Raw genomic sequence first — 22,716 nt, 5'->3', positions numbered from 1 at the left:
GTTTGCTTCTGTACAAATCCCTTCTTTATGTCCTGGGACATAAACCAAAAGGGTCAGAAGATGATTAAAGGGATGTGGAAAAAAAATAACATTTCTAATTATTGTTTCTTATAAAAACTTTAACTTCATTTGTGTCCTAGAAGGGGGATTGGGTAAAAATACTGCATACATTCCATTCTAAAAGCTTCTAAAAATCCTTCAAGTGAAAGGCCTAACCTGTGACTACGGGTCATTTCAAGGGGTCATTAACCAAAAAAGGTAGGAACCATTGTCCTAGAATACCAGTGCTTGTGGGTCGAGTACTTATAACAATACATTTTTGTGCAGCATGTTTTTTAATGCATTACTTTTTGTTAGGTAGTTGCTTATTAGTTCCTTTCTTGAACTCCTTATATATAAAAATGTCTTCATACATATTTCATCATCATTACATTGACGGGACTGGTTAACTACTACTCTGGTGACATACCAATAATAATAAAGGGTAAGTCAAAAGTGTTGCAATTTCAGGCAAGCAACAACCTAAAGGAACAAACCAATATTCAATGAGATAAAAGTGTTAAATGGTTTCTATTTTTGCATTCTGCTTTTTAATCTAGGGCACTGTGTGGGATGATTATACACAGTTTGTTTTGCCTCTTATGTGAACTTGCCCTGAACCATCCCTGGATGTCAATATCCAACATAATATTCAATCTGGTTTTATTATAAAGTGACCCAGGGAACATATAGGACAACGTACGGTGCTAAGTTCATGCAGTCGGACGGTGAGTTCGGCCACTTGCTGTTTGACATTCTTGTGCTCTGTGCTCTCCTTTTCCAGCTTCTCTTTCATCTTGTTGAGCGTCTGCATCATGTCCTCTTTCTCCTGAGTCTTTGCATCGCATTCACGCTCCTTCTTGTCAAACCGCTGCTGCAGCTCGTGGTGCTCTGTGATGGGAAGTCGCAGCCATATGTTCATCATACGGAGTTTACTAAAAACATGATTTTAATTAACAAACGTATTCTATTTCAGGTAAGTAATGCATGGTCTTACAAACCTTTTCTCATTTTCTCTGCCTGCTCTTTCCACTGTTTGACCTCATTTTCATTGACCAGCCTGCAGAGAGGTTGACACGTAATGAATAATAATTAAATACAGTGAACAACTCCATTCATTGTTTTCTCTAATCTTACAAAGGGAAGCTATTTTTGAGCCAACACTGTTGAGCATGCGCCTTTTCTCATTTCTCATCAAACACAACATTGTTCTACATTCTTCAGTCTGGCAGCCGAGTCATCTGTTCCATGTACTCATTCAGTCTGTTTCAGAGGAAATCAGAGTACTCACATCCGGACAACGTTCTTCACGTTAAAGTTCTCCAGTGGTGTGACGTCGGGGTCGTGACCTTTGTCGTTCTGCAAGACAATCTGCTGGACGATCCGATCCAGCAGCAGCCAGTACTGCACCGTGTTACCACTTCTCTTGTCTGAGGAGAGAGGAAGGAATAGTTTCCCATTAGCCTGCTGGCCTCAGCCATTAGGATTTGTATCTCCATTAGTGTCTCAGAAATTACAGGCTGAAGTTGGATCCACAGTGGCTGTTTGATTATGATGAAACAAAGGACTGATTTCCAAAATGAGCTTGTTACTGCTCATAACTGAGAAACCAAAGAGAGCACAACAAGTTTGCTGTTGTGTTGTTATTTAGCTTGAAAACCTTTTAAACACACATAGATGCATTACTATGGGAAGGCATCCTGTTATTGCTCTTTACCAGGATAAAAATGCTCAATGCATCGCATCATATTCAGTGATATTATCTTAATTCCCCTTTCTATTTGAGTACCATCACAGGCTTGCACTTTATTAACTCTTGTGTATGATCGCAACACTCGTTTTTGCAGCTGAAGTGTTAATTATACTGTAAATGCTTTAGGAAAGTGACTGGGGGAGGGGGGGTGTCATTAAAAAGCCACTTAGAAGGGAAGGGAAGCATCAAAGAAAAAGGATACTGCGGCCGTTTGGTGGCTCTTTGTTTTCAAGACAACAACAGTCTCCTTTGAGTAAGTAGAGCATTCAGTTTGGCTTGGAATGTGCTTATCCAATTTCTGGACTGATTAATCTTGACAAAGTCAACATCCTTATCTTTCTGGTCAGAAACCAGAAGGTACCGATGCACTGTGTATTTTGTGGGAGTAATACTACTACTTTGTTTGGAGCCTCATTATTTTTCAGGGTTTTTTCTTGCATAGAGGATTTTTGGTGCCTACCAAGAGGTTTTAGACAGCGCTAAAGGAAAATCACCAGCGCCAAAATGTCTTTGACTTCCAGCAGTCAACTGCGCTCTCATCCACAGCGGCTACTATTTACACATGCGGCTGGTGCTAATAAGCCAGCTAAACTGCACTGTTTTGAGTGCACGTGAACGTTTCGATATGAAGCTAGTGCTAATGGGAACTCAGTTTTACTGTCCAGAGTCAGGCTGTACCAGACTCTCCTGGAGACCCTGCTGCCCCTGCTATATATATATATATATATATTATATATGGCATGCCATTTAGGAAATGATTATACATATGTGAAGTTTGAATATATTGAATGGAAATCTGAATATATTGAATGAAAGTCTGAATATATTTGATGAAAGGTGTGTTGACGTTAGCCTGATGAAAGGGACCTGCCTGACCAGAGAGGTTCCTTTCATTCGATCTTCCATGATGAAAAAGTGAATTAACTTCTTCATTGGGAGAACGGTACTGGATACGGTTACCGTTACCAGTGTTTTGGCCTGTACATGCATATGCATATATTCAGACATTCATTCAATATATTCAGACTTTCATTCAATATATCCAGACTTTCATTCAATATATTCAAGGTTCATTCAATATATTCAGACATTCATTCAATATATTCAGACTTTCATTCAATATATTCAAACTTTACATTAATGTATAATAATTTCCTAAACAGCATGCCATAATATATATATTTTTTTCTCCAGGAACTCACCAGCTTTTAACCACATTTTACAGCACAAAAGATTTTGGACTGTAACTTGTGTGACAGTATTTGTCCAAACATTTTATAGTTTGCAGCCCCGTAATAAATTATGAAAGAAACTCACGTGGCATGAGGAGACAGTGATGCAGGACAGACATAAAGTGCGGGTGTGCATCAGTGTGGTTCATCTTCTTGCGGATGAGATCAAAAACTTGGGTGGCACTTTTAGTGTCTATATGTACCTGGAGGAGAAGAAGTGAAACAGCCCTGTGAATATCTCCTGCTAAATATTTTACATTCACAAATAATGTAAGAATAATGTCAGGAAGTTAGTCTTTTTCTTCTCCGTACCGACTCAAACCGTTTTGACAAAGCCAGCTCATCCTCATTCCGCAGCATCTCAAAGTAGTCTAAATGCCTGAGAGTGTGAGAGGAAAAAGACAGGATTAGAGAGGCAGCCTGCAAACGTGATGCACTTATATACTTCAAGTTTTACTTAGCAAGATCTCTCTGGAAAGTAGTGATAAAATACTGTTTTTACTGTTTTCTGTGTAAGAATCAGCTATTTTTTAAGCATGACTAAAATGTTTTATGGATGTGTAAATTCAGAAAAATGTTTTCTTAATCTAACTCTTCCAAATGAATGCTTTTTTTCTTTGATTTCATGTTGTTCAGCTTCTGATCAATAAACACTGATTAGCACCACTGTGGAGCTGGCGCATTCCTTCAAATCTAGAGACAGTACATTTATTTTCTGTTCCAACTCACCTGTCTAATGTAGAGTTTTCATGAGAGCGTAGCTTATCGATCACAGGTTGGATCCCCAACATGAGGAACTCATATCGTAGGTGGATACGGAATTCCAAACTTGTCTGTATTTGGAAAAAAAATCATAAATTAGCAGAAAAAAGGATGCAAACAATGTTTTAAAGAGTCTCTAGAGTGAGTGGTCGAGGGACATGATGACATAGTGGCAAAGGAAACATAAAAGCTGTCTGATGTATATAATTCACCTCTCCAGCGCCTTGACTCAGCACAGCGTTTATAAAGGACATGATGGCTGTTTTCAGGTTGACCTCATCTCTGTATCGCCCTGTACTCCGGTCCAGATCGTTTATAAGCGTCTGCGGGATGACAGGTAATCACAGGTGTTAGTATCTTCACACAACGTTGCTTTTAAATGACTTTATCTATCTACAACAGAACTGTGCACTCGACTTGCTCCCACCCACCTGAAATCGCGTTCTCTCACAAGCAAACCGTTGGTAGTGCAGCATGGCCTCCAGGATTTTTTTGTGTCCACCGGGCACCAGACACACGGCGCCCATAATCTCTAACACCGCCACCTTAGTCTTAATGTTCTCCGTGGCCAGGCTCTGAGCGATGATGTTGATGCTCTCGGAGTGAGAGAGGACGTGGGCGCGGCCCTGCGAGTTGTTCATTAGAGCTTTGATGCAGCCAATCAGAGACGTGTGGATTTGCGACTCTGTGGTCTCATAGTCCATGGTCTTCAGGAAGTTTAGGATACACGTCAGGCCGTCCAGGTCGATAAAACGGGTCACAAACCTGAGAGGAGAGCAGGAACAGAGATATCATCTTAGGTCAGTGAGTACTTGATTGCAGTGCCTCTGGGAAGACCACTTTTATATGTACCGGAGTAAAGCTGTAGTATCACATACCAAATACCTAAATGTGTGTCGACTCTCCATTACCTCATGCTATACCTAAATTACTTTTAGTAAATGTAATAAATAACTCATAGCATCTGGTTTTAAAGTACAGTGAAAAGCTCAGGTTCCCGAAATGGAAAGGCTTTAATGCACATTCACATCAATGAAAAAAATCCAACACTGCAGTGACCTTTATGGGTGTTTGCTTCTTAAAGGAGTCATTTACATACTGCTGTGAGGAACTGAAAAGATTGACAGACAAGGTGAGAGGAGGTTAAAAGAAAGGAGATGTGATGATGGATGACATTTTATGTAAAGGACAAGGAGGAGATAAAAAAAAAAAAAAAAAAACGACGGGAAAGAGTGAGAAGAGGAAAGTATCCATCCACCTCATAGGTTGTGTCCTTAAAGCCGTCTTCAAGCTTTCAATGGTTTTGTTCCTCTCTTCCTCATCTTCTTTCTCCAGAGCGAGGAGCGTCGTTCTCTGTTGGACAAAATATTAAACAACATGAAGATCTGAGTCTGAAGGATAATTCACTGCCATAGTAAAGCTAACCTGGATTTCCAGAGATATACAGGCCACACAGAAAATGTATTCCCAGAGAATTTAAAAGAAAATCCTTTAATATTTAAAAAGGATGCTATTTGTTGGCTTACTACTACTACTACTACTACTACTACTACTACTACTACAACTACTACTACTACTACTACTAGTTGAAAGTTTTATTTATAGAGCCCAGAATTACAGATCTGTCTGTGGGGTTTAAAGTCTTGGACCCTTAAATCAGATCAGGAAACCTCAGGAAAAGCAACAGAGGACGGGTCCTTCTTCCAGGACTATTTTCATATGCTAAAGAATAAATGCAGTTCATGTTATTACTTACAGCTGCCATTGAATTGAGCTGATCAATGTAGTATTCTGGCCAACTAGTTGCACTTTTATTTTCTTCTTGTTCCTGAAAAAAAGAGAATCATAGAGAATGAATGATGATGTGCAGTGATCCACGTAGGAATTGATTTTAAAGCATAACTCTCGCCAAAATGCAACCTAAGGTCTTTTTATGAATGTACCCAAGTCAAACTTTCGTTTAAAAGCATATTTAGGACGGAAGCGCCATTAAGATGTACCGTATTTTAGTTTTTCGGTCAAATGGGCTTTTGAATGGGAGTAATAGGGGCACTTTTATGCTAGTCTCAAAATAGCTATTTTTAAAACACTAAGAAGGCTCAACACAACATGAAACTTTGCTCGAAGTATCACCAGAGGCTCTACACCTTAACTACACCGGTGCACAAGGGATATACTAAATCCGTGGTTACTTGTTTTGATATTGATATACTCGTTTATATTGATATACTCGTTTTGACTGCCGAGGTGGCAGCAGCCAGAAACAACAAGAGCTATGGTAAGTTGTTCAAAACCTCTCTTTTCAGTAAACTCTGGGTACACAAACAATGTTCTCAATGCTCAAGTTCATGTGTAGAGACCCTGGTCATACTTCGAGCAAAGTTTCATGTTGCATCGAGCCTTCTTAGTGTTTTAAAAACAGCTATTTTGAGGCTAGCATAAAAGTGCCCCTATTACTCCCATTTAAAAGGCCATTTGACCGAAAAACGAAAATACGGTAAATCTTAAAAGTGACGCTTCCGTCCTAAATATGCTTTTAAACGAACGTTTTATTCGGGTACATTCACAAAAAGACCCTAGGTTGCATTTTGGCGAGAGTTATGCTTTAATAATAAGGGAAAAAAAGAACATGAGATAAGTTAATCAAAAAAAGATTGGTTTATGAATAGTAACTTGGAGCGATTGGTATTTAAAGTTGTTACATAAGAACGTGGTCTTAAAGGAAAATATTTGACAGGACAAGTTGTTATTTGGTTTATGTGACATGTTTGAATACATCAAAGTCCAACTGTAAACCATTTAGAGAACTCCAATTTAATTATTTTTCAGATCAATCGGCTTTGAAAGACATGAAACATACAAACAACAACAAGCACATGGGGAACAGAAGGTCTGGGGAAAAATAGCCAAAAGCCAAAGAATAGAGCCGGAACTTAAAGTAGGGCGACACAAATATCCAGCCCATTTTATCATCAAGAGCTTCACTGAGTTTCAGGAGCTGGTGAGAAGTGCAGAAAAGAGAGCACAGCTGCTTGAGAAAATCTTGAGATTAGCAAATGAATGTTAAAACTGTGGATTAAGGACATGGCTTGATTTATGCTGGGATTAATCTCCTGACAGGCACGTTTGTATTACAAGTGGAAAAAATTAAATAACTGCGAGACATTTCTTAGATGATTTAATTTTTAACTCAAGGGAAAAACACTGAGGAGAAAATGAGTTGACCATGAACTTGGCTTGTACATAAAAGGGCCCCCGGCTTTCATTTTAACTCTTGCTCCATTAAGCGCAAGCGGGCTGTGACCATGAGAAACTAATTGGGCGTCAGTTAATAAAGCGGCCTGCAGAGACTTGGCTGTTCTGACAGAAACTGCAAGCCTTGGCTGGTCTGCAGGGATCGTGCAGAGACGGGGAAGGTCTGATCCTGCTGTTCCACTCAGGTCCGGTGCCAGCTTGACCAGTTGGGGGCTGGAAGAAGTTCAGTCCATGAGTGGATCAGACGCAGAGGTGGGACCACTTCCTTTTGCATCTTAAAGAGTTCATCTTTCACTTCGGAAGTCAGCACTCTTCAAACCATGACATGTCTCCAGTTTATTTAGGGTCATGATGAGAGAGAAAAGTGGGGTTTAAAAGTTTATTTTTTTCACATTTGAGAAAGTAAAGATCAAAGGCACATTAAGAAACAGGAATCAATCTCAGTTATTTAGAGTCTGCTTTAAAGAGAAGTTAAGTTACAGCTCTCTCACAAATGAAAGGGGGGGGGGGGGGGGGGTGGAAATTTGAGTCCTAACCGCAAAATCTCTGCTAACAACCAGATCAGTAAATCTGTGTGTTGGCAGATGATGTAGCCTGGAAGAGAGCTGTCAAGAAGGAGGAAGAAGATTGATTCTGTGCAGCATGATTTCATCGGCTCAGGTGCCTGGCCAAATCAAACAGCTACAGCTTTGCTGCTGTGACTGACTTATCTCCTCCTGGCCCGGTCCGACTTCTGAAGCCAAAAAACCACTGCCGAAAAAGAGTGCCCTCATCGCTCACAGGCTCAGAGCGCCCTGGTAATGACCCCACCTTCCTCTTTATCATCCCTCCTGCCAGACCCACAAAAGCTGCACCTATGGAAGTGAAGCCTTCCTGTTTGCCTTGGACAACCGACCGCTTCCTTTGCCTCTTGTGCACACACACACACACACACACACACACACACACACACACACACACACACACACACACACACACACTCACTTCCTCTCTGAGCTCAGATGAGTTTGTATCTGTCTGGGTCAGGGCCAGAGCCTGCTGCCGAGTCAGCAATATTGATGCCTTTCTGTCACTCCTTCCTCCCCCCATTCTGCAGGTCGATGCTGCACATAAATATGTGTTTCCACCTTCACACAAACACTGAAACAACCCTGCATGAGCTCTAGAAAGCTGAACAAAAGGCAGAGCACCAACATGTGGGGGTTATTTTCAAAATGCCTTATGAGGCTACTTTGGGCCCCGAGACAACTCCTAATGAGGCCACTAATTGGGACACAGTAGAAACGGGAGCATACACCGTGCTGTTTCCATTTCCATTACCCTCTCTCGCCTTGTTGCTGCTGGCCAGTGAACACTGTGTACAGCCAAAGTCATGAGTGCATCAATACTTTACCGTCAGAAAGGAATCATTTATCGTGATGTAGCCTCTTCGGCCTCTTATCATATTTATTGAATCAAACATTCGGCATTATAATGAGTTGTCGGCACATGGATCTTTAAGGGTACAGTTTAACATTTTGGGAAATATGCTTATTTGCTTTCATCCTGAGAGTTAGATAACTATCCATCCATCATACTAAATCCTAACACTCCTCACCTCCAGTTTGTAACCGGATGTAGGAAAAGTATGCCCTGTCTGCATATTAGTCAGGACAGGATATCCTACACACTCATACCTACATGCTATGGCCTTGAGAAACACTGCTGTAAAAATGCGAGGGCAGTGGTGGCTGGAAAGCTCAGCTCGAGTTGATTTAAACTAGTCCGGAAGTCTGTGTTGTCCTGCATGCAGGAGAGGAATTAATATACAGGCAAAGGAGGAACAGCTGACAGTCCTTTTATCAAGAAGAAAAGACATAATGGAATATGACACTGTCACAGAGTGGTAGAGTATGTTGTGGCTACACAAATGCTTTGATGGGACAGGTGTATTATTTAAAAGGAGAAACGGCATGATTAAAAAATCCTCCCTTTAAATCAGGGGTGACAATCGAACAATGAGACAAGGAGCTTATAGTCTGGGAGAAACTACACTCTTTGGAGTCACTAGAAACTTATTTTGCATTCAGTCTTGCAATATGTTTCAGTACTTTATAATTCCTGACACTGCTTTCTCTGTTAGTAGATAATCTAGCAGAACAAGCTGGATTTGTTTTACTCCCTCTACACATCACTATTTTTATATACAACTTATATATATATATATATATATATTATAGAGGAAAGTGACTGTAATTGAAGATATACATAACAGACTGGGGAATAAATTCATTAGAAAGTACTCTTGGTGGTACTGGAGTGGTGTGTTTGAAATGTTTGGGTATTTCTCTGCGTATTATATGTTTAATAATAGCATGTCCTCCATTACAGTACATTATAGGCAGTTTAGTTTGACAGTTTGCTACTAAATGTGTGCATTTTCATTTTATAGGCAATTGTATACACCTGACATTAAAGATGAAAACCTGCGATCCGCAGATACACTATGCAGACAACACGCTCATGGCTGGTGTGTGCAGAGGAATACAGTGATACAAGGTTTTGCGGTCTGTGTTTTTAGACAACTCACAGCTTCAGTCATCAACAAATCAACGAGGGAGGCGATTACACAAACTTGGCAGGATATCTGCAGATATTATTCAGCAGAGGCAGCCAGTCGGCAGCAAGCTTGTGGAGGCTGATATTTGACATGATGCACAGTGAGAGTCTTTTACCTTCTTTTTGCTGCAGTAGATTTGCCATTTCTTCTCTGCAGGCAGAGCGAACATGGCTTCCCTGTGTTTCTCTGAAAGGTCGAGCTCGTCCTGCAAAGTGGGGACAAAAAAAGCAGAAAAGGTTAAGAAAAGTTGCTGAGGAAGGTTCATAGGGAGAGGAAGAAATTTTAAATGGAGAAGATAATATTCAATGTCTAGAAAGAGAGCATCAAACACACAGCTCCCAGAGTACCATGGAGCAGAGGACAGACAAGCTATCAAAACAGCATGCTGCAAACTTTGAAATATCCACATAAATCAATTCTTTTTTTAGATTATTTTTTGGGGCTTTTCCCTTTATTTTTGAAAGTGGATAAACATGAAAGGGGGAGAGAGATGGGGGATGACACGCAGCAAAGGGCAGCAGGTCAGATTCGAACCCTGCGCCGCTGCAGGACTCGGCCAACGTGGGGCGAACGCTCTTACTGGGTGAGCTAGAGGCCGCCCCCACATAAATCAATCAATTCTGTTTTCCCCCAAAACAAAAACATGTGCCAGAAGTAGTTGCTCTCAGATAAAGATCAGTTTGTGCTAAATCTCTTCATGAACAGTTAGATACTGTATCACTGGGTGCTCTCACCATCAAAATCAATATGACTCTTAATCAAATCACGTCTTGCAAGCTTTAGATGTGTGAGTAATGGGGGGGAAATAAGGCGTGGTCTGACTGCTGGACATGTGGTAACAAACATCTGCAGACAACATGCGTCATAGTGTATAATGTAAGATATTTCACAGAGGCACACAAAGGGTGCTGCTGGGAAGACTAAATACTAGAGAGCATTTCAACACACTGAGATCGTCTAAAACGCAATTAAAACAAATCAGCAAGTTTTAATTTGAGCATAAAATAGAAATTTTACTTGGGGTTTATATATCAGCATTTTACATCACAGCATAGAGACACAGTTAATGGTAAATTGTGCTGAAAGTTATCGGTTTTCAGTGCTGTTTCATGTGATAATCCACATTAGTCAAGTCTTAAGGCAATTCTGCTTTAATGAGCTTCATGTGAAAAAAGGGATAAAAGTCATGAGAGGGCTTTTAAGCAATTTAGTACCAGGAGACAATATAGTAAGTAGTGTGCACCACCCAGGTTTATTCTTTTTTAGTTGCAATTTAAGCAACAAATGGAGATTAAGTTAATGTGGCTTACCAATAGGATTTACCCAACAGATTGATTGCTAAATGTTGTATGGCGACTACTCTTCATGGGAATGGTCTTCGGGATGTTCTCTGCTAAAGCCATCAAACCCTGGGAATCAATATGTGCAGTGATCAAATGTCCTAAAATGGTTGTGTGGACTATTGATTGATCTAATGAACACAGTGTTGAAGCGTAACTAGTTACATGTAACTAGTTAAATGTAACAGCGTTACGTAATTTTATTACAAAATAAAAGGTAACTGTAATCCGTTACAGTAACTGGGAAAATATTAAATTACAGTTACCTATGAAAATGTTCATGATTACATTGGGGTTTACGTCTGAATATTTTCTGTAAAAAGCAAAGCTATATGTTGAATAACATTACTGCTGTAAGGTTAACACTGCCAGGTTTAAACATCTGAAAATTGTTATTATCAGTTGAAAAAACATTCATCAGAAATTTCAAAAGTAATCAAAAAAGTAAGTAAATGTAATAAGTTACATTACTTTGATAAAGTAATTGAAATAGTTACACTACTATTACATTTTAAATAGGGTAAAAAGGCAACTCATTTAAATGTATGTTTTATAGTGGCTATGCGTTTTATGCTGGAACATATTAGCTGTTAATGTTTTGTTTGAGTGAGAGTGGCTTTATCTCTCTTGACTTACATGTTTTTGGAAAACTTTTCGCAATTAATCTCAAGTTCAAAGGTCAGGTTTAAATGATCGTAATAGAGCAGATGGCCCCGACCTATTTCACAACGTGTCTTATTTCCAGCAAGCCCGTTCAGATTATACACACACATGGTGGCTAATACTGGGCGAAAAGAAAAGCACGTGGCTGATTTCTTTTGGTAAACAGAGCAACTGAAAGCCTCCTTGTCGTCACACTCAGCTTACTCAATTATGTCTTCATAAAGGGTGGGAGATAAAAACAAGCAATTAGCAGATGGAGGAGGCTGAGACATTAGGAGTTCCTGAATGATGTCTATTGATGTGCAAAAATGTCATGCTTAGATTACTGTGGCAACCACAGGAGAGGAAAATGGGACAGGAGAGAGAGGGGAGCACGACAAATTAGAAGTGACAATAAGACAGAGCAGCCTGGCCCCATTACTCACAAGATAGTGTAAACTGGGAGGAAGTGACAGTTTGTTTGGGAATGTCTCAAAATGTAACAGACAGTAAACAATGAGGTAAGATTATATTTTAAAGACATCTTCATCTGTTTAAATTTTTTTGAAGTGTCTGTTATGCTAGATGTTAAACATGCATTGTACAAACACAAATATTTGAATTCTCATGTCTCTTGCTTGTCTCTATTTAAATCGTAATCTAAACCTTTAAAAAAAGACCCACAAATCTTAGGGCTAAATAATTTTCCAGCTGGGCACTGTAGTTTTTGGCAAATACTACCCAAAAAGTAGTAGTGCATTTGTTGGGGACTATTTTCAGCTGCGGATTAAACATTTGGTACTCTAGTGAGTATTCACAGCAGCACAATGGTATATGTGGGATTATTAAAAATAAAGTACAGTGGTCATAATTATGGTAATAAAAACAAGTCACCCAGTACAATGATGGTGCTCATTTATGTGTTTAGGACAATAATGAAGGTCTAAGGCACTGGGGAATATGCAGTCTTCATGCAAAAGGGATTTGCTGACATTAAGTATAATGTAATAATACAAGTAAAATATAAAATAACAACAGTTTTATCCTTTGAATCAAAAATCTAAATGTATTTCCTAAAACATGAATTAAATGCTTCTTTTGAAGTCTTACAATTACTCTGGTTTAAATTTTCTCAACAACAAAAAAAGCAGAATAAAGCCTTACCACCAACTCGGAGAACATGCCATCCAGCTCATCATATCCTGGCATCGGCAGAGCCGGCTCCATGGCCTGCAGGGCAAAGTCCTCCCTGAGCCTGTAGGTGATCTCTGGGTGATCGCTGCTGTTAAAACAGCAGAAGATGAAGGAGAGGCCACCACGGCCGCCGCCGCCACGTTTCCGAGGAGCCATGGCTGTCCGATACGTCCGGCTGGTCAGGCAGGGAGGGTGGGAGGCTCCTTCAGGGCCTCTTTACAGCCTCCTCTACCTCAGAGTCCGGCCTGTCAGAGAGTACTGTGGACGGGGAGAAGGAGAACTTAAGTTTGTGCCTTTTCAACTGGTTTTCTCAGAGTCAGATGGACAATAGAAGATAATACGGTCCACAAGAACTAAGAAATGCATATTTTAATATACAAAGATTAATACTTTCTGCTCCCTTGGATGAAATACGAAGCCCCACAACAACACTCTAAGGACAAACTGGCTTGGACATGTTGACATTAGTTGAACTGTTTCTTATTAGCAGCTGGACGACACAAAATCTATGAAGGCTATGAGTTTTCCACAGTAACTAAATTACCCTCTGTCCCTGGTAATGGTTAAATATGCACCGTATCAATGAGGGCAAACACTGAAAGATTTCATTATATCCTTTAAACAAAGGGTCCCGTGAGAGTGTGATGTTTGAAATGGAGACCATAATTTGCCAGGATTAGTGTATTCAGCTCTTTTCATCTCCCCTTCCTTCCTATTCAGCATCGGCTTTCCTCGAAAGACGAATGATTAGAGGGGGAGTGTTTACAATGACCATGGTGAGAGGTGTGTGAGGCCTTTTGTGGTTTAAAAGACTTGGTCATCGTGGGTAAAGAGCAAAAACAGGCTTTCTTATCGACCCTGAGACGAGTCATAAGGTGTTATGTCGGACAGCATGTTGTTCAAATGACAGGTGAGATTTACAACATGTGGAGTCCACGTCAAAATCAAACATACACTGCCTCAATCATCCTGATAACCGTCAACAATAGACTATTCCTTCAAGGCTCTCCGACTTTGTAGGCATGATTAACACTTGGTTTGGTCTCCGGCAGCTGCATTTTCACCAGTAACGTAGAAAACATCTGCAATCCCGTTGGACTACTGCCCCATCTGCCCTGCCTCTATATTGCAGATAAAAATAGGCTACATAGAGATCAGCTGCCATAAATGAACAGCATTGGTGAGGAGGGTTGAGCACATTACAGAAAGTTCTGTGCCAGATGAAGATTTAATGTGCCCAAAAACATCTTATGGGAATAGCGGTTTGGCGCTAATTAGCAAATGTTTTCATGCTAACACGTCTTGAACTAAGATGGTGAGCATTGGAAAAATTATACCTACTAAACATCTGCATGTCAGCATTGTCACCAAGAGCATGTTGTCATGCTAGCTTTAGGATTTAGCTCAAATTACCTCTGTGCTAAAGTACAGCCTGACAGTGCTAGACTATTAGTCTTGTTTAATGTTACAGCCCTTATGTCTTCTCTTCGGAGGGTATTCTGACCTGGGATCAGATTAACTGTACGTGGAGCCTTTGGTTCTCTGGTTACAGCTATTGAGAGTGACAGTTTACTCTGTTGCTAAAGCTAAAAACGGAATCTTGAGACAAGACAGACCTCGAGTCTCACTACTGAAAATATAAACAAGTTTGATTTGTAACAAACCACTAATTCACACAAACACAGAGTAAGAATGGAAACAGCTGCAGTGTGTGCTCATAGACCTGCTGGCTCAACTCCAAGCAGGAATAATGGAATAAAGTGCACAAGACCTCTCCGCTGTCTGGCAAATAAAGACGTGTTGACCAGATATCCATGAGGACACCACCGTCAGCATGTCACAAAAACAGCTCCACAGTCTTCCTCCCTGCTGTGCCAAGCGGTGTGATGCCAAGTATCATAACCACAGAGGCTGTGCTGACCTGCAGGAATTTCTGGACATCTTTTCTTGGTGACCGGCAGCCCGCTGAACATAACCAACTTTACTTGACCTTTCCCTGTATTTTCCTATAAGTCAGAGGTTTCGCCCAGACAGAATGCATCGTATGCAGTGTGATGCAGTCCAAATTTAACCTGGTCGGGTCACGTACTTCACTGTAAACGAAGATTAAGATCACTATGCCCAGTGGGCTGAGGCGACAGAGGACAGCTAAAGTTATCTCTTCCAAAAGGGAAAGTGAGGACATTTCCTGTGGCAACTTTGTGTAAGTAGAGTCAATAAGAAGTCCATATTTTGGTCAACATAAATAAAGCCTGAGGCCATCACTGTCCCATTTTAGTCACTTTTTTGGTTCATCTGCTATCCAGCAGCTGTGTTTTTCAAATTTGGAACAGCAGCTTAAGCTGTCAGAGACTTTTTCCAACCACCAGAAAATCTGTCGTATTATGGTTTATATTTCACCCTTAAATGTGTTTTAACGGTTTTTATATATGTCTCATTAATACGCTGATGACAACAAAAACAAAACAAGCAAAACTCAATGATAAGATACCATGTAACAATATCATATTTTGTTTCAAGGAAAACTGTACTGATATTGATTTGTTGCAATGACCACTTCATCAGACACACAGGACATTAGTCCAAATTACCACTTGTGTCTCTTGGTGGCCAACAAACTAGTTATAATTGGGCAAACTGTCAAACAAAGCTAACAACAGCCAACTGTATTTCATAACTAGAAAATCCACTCTTTTCTGATAATACTCCAAATATATATATATATATATATATATATATATATATATATATATATATATATATATATATATATATATACACCTGTATATAAGCTTATAGTGTACTACACAGACAAGGTGCCTGAGGCCATCACATGTGGGATAAAATACACAGTGGCTCACCCTTACTAACACACTGAATAGTGTATTTATTTTGACACATCCTTGACTTTTCCAAATAGACTACCAGAGGCCTCAGCAGCAGCTGCTTGGCTTCACGGTCACCATCTATTCTAGCATGAAGGGAAGAAGCAACTCAAAGCCCTCTTTGACCATATTAGTCCACAAAACTGCCATTATTTTCCATTAGCTAAAGCGAACCGTAAACTTTGTATAAACTTGTGTGCCAGAGTGGGACAGCGCTGGTCCCCATCCAGCTGCAGGAACCTGCGGATGTGCCACGGCTCGGCCATGTGGGGAGGGTACAAAGTGGCAGAACACAAAGAGGGGCAGTGTTTAAGGTTTAAACATGCAGACTGTGACACTGGTACAAGTTTGTGAGAGTTAGTGCTGTAATTGTTAACCTGTGAGACCTGAGTGCTCTGACATTAGCCCCCTGATGTTGTCAGTCAGACGGTCAAGGTTCCCAACATAACAGAGGCCTGTTAGAACAAGCGGACATTCCTGTCATAGCCAGGTGAGCTTTGTGACCCTGAACAACAGCCATACAACAACACCTTCAACTGTCACCTGCACTAAGTAAGAAGAAACTTTACTTCAAAACCCCAACAAGCATGTAACTCACCCAGTCAAACTGACCCTTAGCTGTCCAAGCAGTAAAAGTTAGCAGAATTTATTTCCAGGAATTATCCTTATAGTAGGCATGTTTGAAATGTTAACAGTCTGCAAGAGGATGATAATGCCATGTAACAGCTGCACTTTCCATATAATCAAGAAGAATGCTGTTTATACTGACATAAATCAACTCTTGAACTGTACTGGACAAACATGACTTTTGTAGGCTGCTGCTTACAGCACGAGGAAGATTCCTTTGTACTCCTTCATTCATACACATCCAATAATTAAACCTGCCCACCCAAATCCACACAAACACTTTCTTTCTTTATCTGTAGGACATTTCTATCCTTGGATAGCCTTGTTGTTTTCGTGACCATGTGGTTTGGCGGCTGACCTGGCGTGAGTTCAGACTGTAAAAAGAATCCCAGTGTTTGTAAAGTGAGTGTGAGCCCGTGCATTGTGCCCGCAAAAGACCTCTCCGCTAAACCTGCAGAAGTGTCAGGTCCGCCAGAGAAAAGGCAGAAGCAGAGAAGAGCATCTTAAGCTAAACACAGAGAAACGCTCACGTTACTAAACATGTGCGAAGAGGAATGAAGAACATTCTAAGATGATCTGACACTAAATACAGCTGTCTTCATTTTTCTTCTTTTCTCTGTTCCATCAATTTTATTCCTTATTTCAGCCTCCTCCACTGTTCAAGCTTACTTCAAGATTTATATTATTTGCTCAACGGCATCAACATTGATGGTTAACTGTGTAGTGAAAATAATGTATGTTTGATTTCTCTAGTCCTGCTTGGATCGCTCGTACAAAAGCCAATCTAACAGTGCCACAGCACTCCTATAGAGTACATAATCTTAGCTGCCCAAAAATGTACCGTCACAGTGGCCCTCCTGTGTTGGTATCCAAAGACTTAGAAACAAATAATCATCACTTAATCAGTACTTAGTTATATTAAAAACTAAGTACTGATTACTGCCAAACATGAAGGAAATTAAAATTAAAACAAGAAATCTGTTTCTTAACCAAACCAAATCCGAATAAAAACATGCAATCTAATATTAATTATGTAGTCATAAAACAACTGCTGTCATAAATAGGTGGCTTTGTGTATAATCCAAAAATACCGACAGGTTAACTTAAAGCTGATGCTAATAAGCCAAAATGTGTCTCACTTGGAGCAGGAATCCAACCTTGGAGAGAGAACACAGTGGACAGTTGTGTATTGAAAGCAGATGTGTGAAATACCTTCTTCGGCACCAGCTGGCATCTATCAGCAGTTTCTGGCAATGAGATGTACTTTTAATTTTTGATGCTACAGCTGCTATGGCTGCCTGAATCATCAGCAGCACCAATGTTGGTTGGGACAGGTCACACCAGAACAAATCTACTAGTTTCTAATCGAGCAAAGTAGCTCTACAGCTAAAGGTAACGAAGGAAACCTTGAATGAGAATGTGAGTATTAAAAGCTGTAATGAAAATCAATACTAGGCAGCAGGGTTGCTTCACCTTGGGGTGATTTGAAAAGAGATACAGTACATCTCTCTTTGGCTCAAGCGCTAATTAGAAAAAATCTACCTTTTTAAAAAGTCCTTGAGTGAGACTAAGACTCCCTCCCTGCTCCAGGGACATTGTTCTGACCCTGACCTCTGACCTTTCTGTGCAGCCAGGGAATGAAAAATACATTTGTGACGGATAATGGAATCACTAAGTGTCACGTTACTGTTAATATCATCCTTACAATATGCCATTTCTCTAACGCAAGACAGCACACATTCATTTATGCTTTTAATCATTCGTTCGACATAACAGCTACACAAAACCCCCCAAAATGCCATGTGTTGTGGCTAGGTTGCCTCAGTGGATAGAGCAGGCGCACATATACTGAGACGTTTATGCCTCAACGCAGAGGTCCAGGGTTCGAATCCGACTTGTGACGATTTCCTGCATGTCTTCCCCCTCTCTCTCCCCCCTTTCTCACATAGCTGTCCTGTCAAATTAAAGGCGGAAAAGCCCCAAAAAAGAATCTTTAAAAAATAAATGCCATGTGTTGTTCCAGGATTAGCTGTAATGACAAAAAAATGTAAACGCTGTTAACTGACTGCTTGTGTTATACAGAGTATAGCTGCAGCTGTGTTATAGACGGACCACAAAGGCATTTGGTGCACAGAAGTTTAATCTTCTTTTCTGATTTAGGATTTGGGATGGATCAGACTTGCAATTTGATAATCATCTCACCGCAGGATTTTCAATGCAAAGCAGCTCGACATGGTAGGGAGTGCCATCTCAATACTATTCTACTACATTGAAATACAGTGTTTCTCACAATGGCAAAATAAAAGCGTACTTTTATTAAAAAGAGCCACTGGAGAGACAGTTCATGGTTTGAGGATTGCAGTGAGCTTCAAGGAGGTTTATGGACTTTTGGAAACCCCCATGACTGTTGTGCACTACATTTGGTCATTTATTTTGGATCAATTTGGACAGCTGCAAACAAAAGGCTCAGGAGTCACACAGTGAAGGCTGGTGGTAGTCCATTCAGCCTGGAGCTGCCCTGCTGAAAATCAATCAGCAACACAGTGTTTGAACACAAAGCGATTGCTTAACCTGTGAAACTGAAAACGGTGTTGACTTATCCACAAAATGCTCAATAGTAACAACAGTCTCACAAGTATCTCCATCTCTCAGTGCAGCTACAGAACATGAACTGCTAAGCTTTTTCCCAATAAAGAAAAACTCATATCTCCCTCTTGTTTTTGCTTAAAGCCAACATTAGTTACTGCTAACTAATAGTAAACTGACTAATGTTATTTCTGAAAACCAGCAGCTATTTGGCAATTATTTTTTAGGTTGAATATGATGCATGTTTAACATTTTCTCTGGTTTAGCTATGGTACAAATGGCACAGTGGAGCCCAACTGTCTTGCACAGCTGGATAGCGTACATAACCCTCGCCCTGCCAATTACTTAATGGTGCCCCAAGTGCATAATGAGTAAACACACGCAGACTTGGACACACATCAGAAAATAAATGGGCCATGATAGAAATGCTGACTGGCAGGTTAAGAGGAGATTAAAAACAATCAGTGAGACAACAGAGAACCGCCAAAACTGTCCTAAGTGTGAAAGCAGCAGTGTTACAGCAGCAGAGCTGTTCAGCTCCGATGCCTGTGTGCTCATGTGCATTTATGTTACAGGATTGTTTGGCTAGATATGACAACGGCATTACCTCTGGAGCATTAATGTCACATGGCTGAGGGAGTAGTGCTGAAGTGGCTCTCATATTACAGGATTAACAAACAAAGAGAGCACAGGGAAGGGAGAACAGCACAGAGACAGCTGATACATTTTTTTACACTAAACGTCTCTTGTCTATGGCTGCGGGTTCAAAAGGTTCACATCTTGTTGGACTTTGAAGTACCGACAGTAGATTGTGACAAAGTTGCTGTGAGCTGTGACTGTTGTGCAAAACATTTATATGCTGGAATGTAATGCGAGTTTTTTGGTGTGATAGTTTTTCCAGTTTTTATGATATACAGTATACATACAGTACGTCAATGGGCAAATCGATATGTCTTGATTTGGAACAGGGCACTGCTGCAGTGTTTCTACTGCATGTTTGCTAAAACAATATTATTATTGTCTGTGGAATTAAACAAATAAACAATAAGCTAAAAACCTGAAATGAGAACTACCTAAACTTAATCAAATCTGAAGTTACTTTATAGTATTTTCTAGTAAAGAACCAACTAAAAGCTGATTAGTCATTTAAGTAATTTATTAAGAAAAAAGTCAAACTTTCTGGTTCCAGCTTCTCAAAGATTTGCTGATTTTGTCTGTTTTGTATAATTTTACATTGAATGCCTTTGGGTTTCATACGTGTTGGTGCCACAAAACAAACATCTAAACTCTCTCTGTGTACTGTTGTAGGCCAGTATCTCAACGGTTATATTCAACAATACATTTATTGGTACACCATAAAGCTAGTACTATTGTGTATTGTTACCAACAAACTAACACTGCAGTACCTGTTAGAAATGAAAGCAGGGAACTCTATTAGACATGCGGCATAGAGGTAATCTAATTGTTTTCCACATCCTTCCTCATTAAGCACTTGTGGTTTTCACAAGTTTCAGGCAGTCTGTGATGATGACTCAGATTAGTTCAAGAACAGTCTTTGTATCTCTAGCCACGCCTGTTCTCAACAGTGAAGGTTAATCTGGTCAAAAATGATCACCAAACAGAAATGGAAGAGAAAGGCTGTGATCAGTGCAAGCTGACTAACTTACTGTGGTCATTCCTCAACATTAATTCATGACCAAAGCAAGGGTTGTGCAAACCCAGTGCTGATGAGCAAATGTTTGTCAGCTAAGTGGTTTTGTTGCCAGGGAGGGATTCAATCACTGGTGAATCTAATGTGTGGTACCCTTTAGCTTTTTACAAGTCAATTTACTGGCAGACCCAGTGTGTGTTTGTTTTAACTTTAACACTTTCATGAGCAGTGTGTTACAGTAGCACGTTTTGCACAGAATTAGAAACCATATGTCTGATCTGTAGAGATACTGGATGCTTTAAACTAATCTGTATAGTCTCCCAAATTAATTTGTGAGGATTATTCATCTTCATTGCCTATGGTGACAGATTAGATGGAAAAATAACTCTTTTTTTTTCAATTTTCTGTCCCACGCCTTAAAATGTAATTCAGTGCTACCTCCCCTTACATGCATGATTAATAGCACAAAACAAAAAATGTACATTTAGGATTGGGGAGTGTGCAGCTGAAATGTAGGGAGGACAGAGACTAAAAAGCAGGTTAAAGGCTGCTGCTCTTTCCGCAGGCAAGGTTGTCAAACTCGTTCTGCAGACAAGACTCTCCAACCCCCCACTCTTAACATGTTAGCATTCTTCCTCGGGTCAACCCTTCAAGTGGAGGTTAGACTCGGGGCAAAGAAGGAAACTACTCAAACTTGCGACAATATCATTGCCAGGGTTTTAGCTTAGTCATCTGGGTTTAGTTTGTTAGCCATGATCCAAAACACTGAAAAAGAACAGTGTGGTTTAAAAATAGCACATGAGTAGCCCGTATCATGCCGTTTCATTATTGTAAAAATTTGAAAAAAGGCAAAGTTTAACAAAAAGCATAGTTGTTGACATTTGAAAAAAAAATAACTTGCCTATTTCACAACAGCAGCTTAACTTTTATGATCTGTGTTTGTAATGCAGGTTCAAGTTTGGGTTATAAATTACAAGGTTGTTTTTCTCAGCTATAATCATTTGCATTGCCATTCGGATTTCTATCCACTATGTTTGGAATGTTCCGCATGTGCAGCTCCAACAACAAGTGTACTGCAATGTCTTCTAACTGTCATACTGACATAAATGTCATGTATGTATTTCTCGGCAACCGTTCATCCTATCGACTTCACACTTGGCGGGTGTTTTGCTGAGGACCCAAGGAAGTGTAGTGTTAAATGTGAGCTCTTGAGATCTGCAGGACATATTTATTAGTAGTGTGTTATGTACACACTGTGTAGTGTATTGAGAGTGGACCCCTAATACAGTAACTGTTGCACCGCTCCCTGTAGGGACTCCTGGGTGAGCATCCGTCCGTCCATTTTTTTTGGCCAAAGACACGGGCGACGTCAGGCCTAACAGTCTTCCTTCATTGCCGCTAGTTCTTTGATGTTGGTTTGGTGTGTCTGGAGTCTGGACCTTTACATCCATCACATTATAACCATACACAGCATACTTTAGTAATCATATTTTTTTTTTGTATTTGCAGTTAAATGCAAATTCAACGAGAGCAGCAATTCTCAACCAGTGTTACTTATAACCCAGGAAGTACTTCTGCACTTGCCAGGTGTTGCATGGAAAAACAGCTCAAGTGGAAAAATTAAATTATAATTTCATTTAAAACAATGTATCCACATTTTGAGTCAGCAGTAACACATGAACACCATATGCTGCAATAGAGAGTGTGTGAAAACTAGTTAGCAAGCAAGCAGAGAAGTTGAAAGAATTCAAAGTAATGGACTAGTGGATAAATATGCGACATGGATGCGTATGTGGACTTTAAGCGACTGAAAACATCATAAAGCACCAACAGCGGTCACCATGATCTCCATCCATGTGGCAGAAGGAACAGTAAACATTATCATGTGCACCACAGCTGGGCACAGTCCAATATAAGTCACAAATCTATTTCTGAGCAGTAAAACCGATAACCTCTCAGATCATCAATAATGGGGCGTGGAGAACGTTATAACCTCTTCTAGGATACCCTGAGCTGCAGCCTGTAAAAAGCCATACCTCTTCCTCAGTTGCTATGGTAACTGGAGCGGTGGGTGACCGTTGCAAGCTGGGTGGGTGGGTGATTTAATGTAAGCCCTTTCCATCGCACATTACCCTCCTTTTTAATCTGCTC

The 22,716-nt window shown here is 40.2% G+C and overlaps 1 protein-coding gene across 4 annotated transcripts in view; it reads right to left on the bottom strand.

Moving 5' to 3' along the window:
* LOC116066060 (disheveled-associated activator of morphogenesis 1-like) overlaps positions 1-22,716 on the bottom strand; it is a 47,988-nt gene that overhangs the window by 8,767 nt on the left and 16,505 nt on the right. For all 4 annotated transcript variants that reach the window (XM_031321824.2, XM_031321827.2, XM_031321826.2 and 1 more), the window contains exons 2-13: positions 12,787-13,074; positions 9,756-9,845; positions 5,543-5,614; positions 5,045-5,139; positions 4,218-4,551; positions 3,999-4,109; positions 3,754-3,857; positions 3,337-3,403; positions 3,110-3,227; positions 1,331-1,469; positions 1,041-1,099; positions 743-930 (exon numbers count right to left, since the gene is read on the bottom strand). In XM_031321824.2, coding sequence (XP_031177684.1) covers positions 743-930; positions 1,041-1,099; positions 1,331-1,469; positions 3,110-3,227; positions 3,337-3,403; positions 3,754-3,857; positions 3,999-4,109; positions 4,218-4,551; positions 5,045-5,139; positions 5,543-5,614; positions 9,756-9,845; positions 12,787-12,972 — 1,563 coding nt within the window. In that variant the 5' untranslated portion in view covers positions 12,973-13,074. The remainder of the gene's footprint in view (positions 1-742; positions 931-1,040; positions 1,100-1,330; positions 1,470-3,109; positions 3,228-3,336; positions 3,404-3,753; positions 3,858-3,998; positions 4,110-4,217; positions 4,552-5,044; positions 5,140-5,542; positions 5,615-9,755; positions 9,846-12,786; positions 13,075-22,716) is intronic.

This window comes from Sander lucioperca, chromosome 19 (genome assembly GCF_008315115.2).
Source record: "Sander lucioperca isolate FBNREF2018 chromosome 19, SLUC_FBN_1.2, whole genome shotgun sequence".
Classification (NCBI taxonomy): domain Eukaryota; kingdom Metazoa; phylum Chordata; class Actinopteri; order Perciformes; family Percidae; genus Sander; species Sander lucioperca.
The sequence above is the reverse complement of the archived record's forward strand: the minus strand, read 5'-3'. Positions and strand labels throughout refer to the sequence as shown.